This window comes from Nicotiana sylvestris, chromosome 8 (assembly GCF_000393655.2).
Source record: "Nicotiana sylvestris chromosome 8, ASM39365v2, whole genome shotgun sequence".
Taxonomy (NCBI): Eukaryota; Viridiplantae; Streptophyta; class Magnoliopsida; order Solanales; family Solanaceae; genus Nicotiana; species Nicotiana sylvestris.
The window spans coordinates 83,562,559-83,565,490 of record NC_091064.1 but is presented as its reverse complement, the minus strand read 5'-3'; the positions used below and the strand labels follow the sequence as shown (position 1 = coordinate 83,565,490).

At 43.3% G+C, this 2,932-nt stretch overlaps 1 protein-coding gene across 1 annotated transcript; it reads left to right on the top strand.

The window, feature by feature from the left end:
* The first annotated feature begins 1,111 nt into the window (after positions 1-1,111).
* On the top strand, positions 1,112-1,747 carry LOC138875305 (uncharacterized). The gene has a single exon (XM_070154128.1). It carries the CDS (start codon positions 1,112-1,114, stop codon positions 1,745-1,747), a length of 636 nt encoding a protein of 211 aa, XP_070010229.1.
* Positions 1,748-2,932: the final 1,185 nt, after the last annotated feature.

Sequence of the window (2,932 nt, the reverse complement as noted above, 5' to 3'; positions counted from 1 at the left end):
CATGGTTAGCTAATGTAGTCCCAGTGCCAAAGAAAGACGGGAAGACTCGGGTATGTGTGGATTACAGATATTTAAACAAGGCAAGTCCCAAAGACAACTTCCCCTTGCCGTACATCCACATCCTTGTTGATAACTGCGCCAAGCATGAGATACAATCCTTCTTGGATTGTTACGCAGGATATCACCAGGTGTTGATGGATAAAGAAGATGTAGAGAAGACAGCTTTTACCACACCTTGGGGTACATACTATTACAGAGTCATGACATTTGGTCTCAAAAACGCCGGGGCAACCTATATGAGGGCCATGACAGCCATTTTCATGATATGATGCACCAATAGATAGAGGTGTATGTGGACGATGTAATCATCAAATCCAAAACCCAAGACGACCACGCTCGGGACTTGAGAAAGTTTTTTGAGTGGATGCGCAAATATGATTTGAAGCTGAACCCAACCAAATGTGCATTTGGGGTGCCATCTAGCAAACTCTTGGGATTCATCATCAGTCGGAAGGGCATCGAGTTAGACCCAACAAAGATAAAGTCTATTCGAAATTTGCCTCCTCTGAACACCAAGAAAGATGTTATGAGTTTGTTGGGTAGATTGAACTACATCAGCCGGTTCATTGCCCAGTTGACGTCCACATGTGAACACATATTCAAATTGCTAAAGAATGACGCGGCAGTCGAGTGGACAGATGAATGTCAAGAAGCATTTGATAAAGTTAAGGAATATTTGTCAAATCCGCCAGTCTTGGTCCCACCTGAGTTAGGGAGGCCTTTGTTCTTGTACCTGACAGTCTTGGAAAATTCTTTCGGTTGTGTCCTCGGGCAACACGATATGACCGGAAAGAGAGAGCAGGCTATTTACTATCTGAGCAAGAAATTCACCAGTTATGAAGCCAAGTACACTCTGTTGGAAAGGACATGTTGCGCTTTGACTAGGGTCGCTTAGAAGTTGAGGAATTATTTACAAGCCTACACCACTTACCTCATAACCAGGTTGGATCCTTTAAAATACACATTGCTGAAGCCAATGGCCACTAGGAGGCTAGCAAATTGGCAGATCCTTCTTACGGAATTAAACATAGTATATGTCACTCGCACGACAATGAAAGCCCAGGCTTTAGCAGATCACTTTGCTAAAAATCAGGTCGATGATGAATATCAACCTTTGAATACTTACTTCCCGGATGAAGAGGTAAACTCAGTTGAGGCAATATCCGAAGACATCGATGCTTGGAAAATGTTCTTCGATGGAGCGGTAAACGCAAAAGGTGTTGGAATTGGAGCAATCTTGATCTCGCCCACCGGTCAGCATTACTCGGCCACAACTAGGCTTCGATTTTTCTGCACAAACAACACTGTCGAGTACGAAGCTTGCATTATGGGTATGAACATGGCAATTGACCAAGATATCGAAGAACTAATAATCATGGGAGACTCGGATTTGGTTATTCGACAAGCTCAAGGAGAATGGGAAACCCAAGACGTCAAGCTTATTCCTTATAGGCAACATGTGGAAGAACTTAGTAAGCGATTCAAGTCAATAGAGTTCAGGTACATTCCTCGTTGCCATAATGAACTAGTTGATGCGCTTGTCACTTTAGCCTCAATGCTACCATACCCGGGCAATGCCCACATTGACCCCTTGGAAATCCAGATCCGGGAAAGACATGGTAATTGTAATATGGTTGAAACAGCACCAAATACAAACCATGATATCATGACATTAAAAGATTTTTGAAAATGCAAGAATGCCCCGAGCAAGCCAGTGGAGAACCGAATAGAACTATTAGGCGGCACGCAAGTGGTTTCTTTTTGAGTGGCGATGTCTTGTACAAGAAAACTCCGAACCTCAACTTGTTAAGATGTGTTGACGCAGAAGAGGTTGGAAGGATCATGCATGAGGTACACATGAGAGTATGTGGACCTCACATGAACGTGTATGTTTTAGGCTAGAAAACCCTTCGAGCGGGCTATTACTAGATAACCATGGACAAGGACTATTTCATCTTTGTCCAGAAGTGTCATCAGTGTCAGGTGCATGGTGATTTGATTCATGCACCTCCCACAGAACTACAACCCATGTCAGCACCTTGGCCATTTGTTGCTTGGGGTATGGACGTCATTGGGCCAATCGAGTCGAAAGCCTCAAATGGGCACAGATTAATACTAGTTGCCATTGACTACTTCACGAAATGGGTTGAAGCCATCACTCTCAAATCCATCACCAAGAAAGTTGTGGTAGATTTCGTGCACTCCAATCTCATCTGCCATTTTGGCATTCCTACAACTATTATCACAGACAATGCTGCAAACTTGAATAGTCATTTAATAGTTGAGATATGTGAACGATTCAAGATAACGCACCGAAACTTTACTCCTTATCGGCCAAAAGCCAATGGGGACGTCGAAGCAGCAAACAAAAATATCAAAAAGATTTTGAGAAACATGATTCAAAGTTCCAGGCAGTGGCACGAAAAGTTACCGTTTGCATTGTTGGGATATCGCACTACTGTGTGCATGTCAATTGGAGCCACCCCGTATCTTTTGGTTTATGGCACTAAAGCCGTAATACCCGCAAAGGTTGAAATCCCCTCTCTCCAGATCATTGTTGAAGCTAAAATTGAATACAGTGAGTGGGTTAAAGCCTGGTTGGAACAGTTAACCTTGATCGATGAAAAGCGAATGGTCGCGGTCTGCCACGGGCAGTTGTACCAACAAATAATGGCTCGTGCCTACAACAAGAAAGTGCGTCCTAGAAATTTTGAAGTAGGGCAACTCGTTTTAAGGCATATCCTTCCCCATAACTAGGAAGCGAAAGGAAAAATTTTCTCCTAATTGGAAGGGCCCATACATCATCAGAAAGATATTGCGAAAAGGGGCAATGTATCTAGGTGATATCGAAGGGAATGATCTCGTAGCAGCT

Excerpts from the sequence above, each read along its gene's own strand:
- LOC138875305 (XM_070154128.1), top strand. The coding sequence starts at position 1,112 with ATGAAAGCCCAGGCTTTAGCAGATCACTTTGCTAAAAATCAGGTCGAT.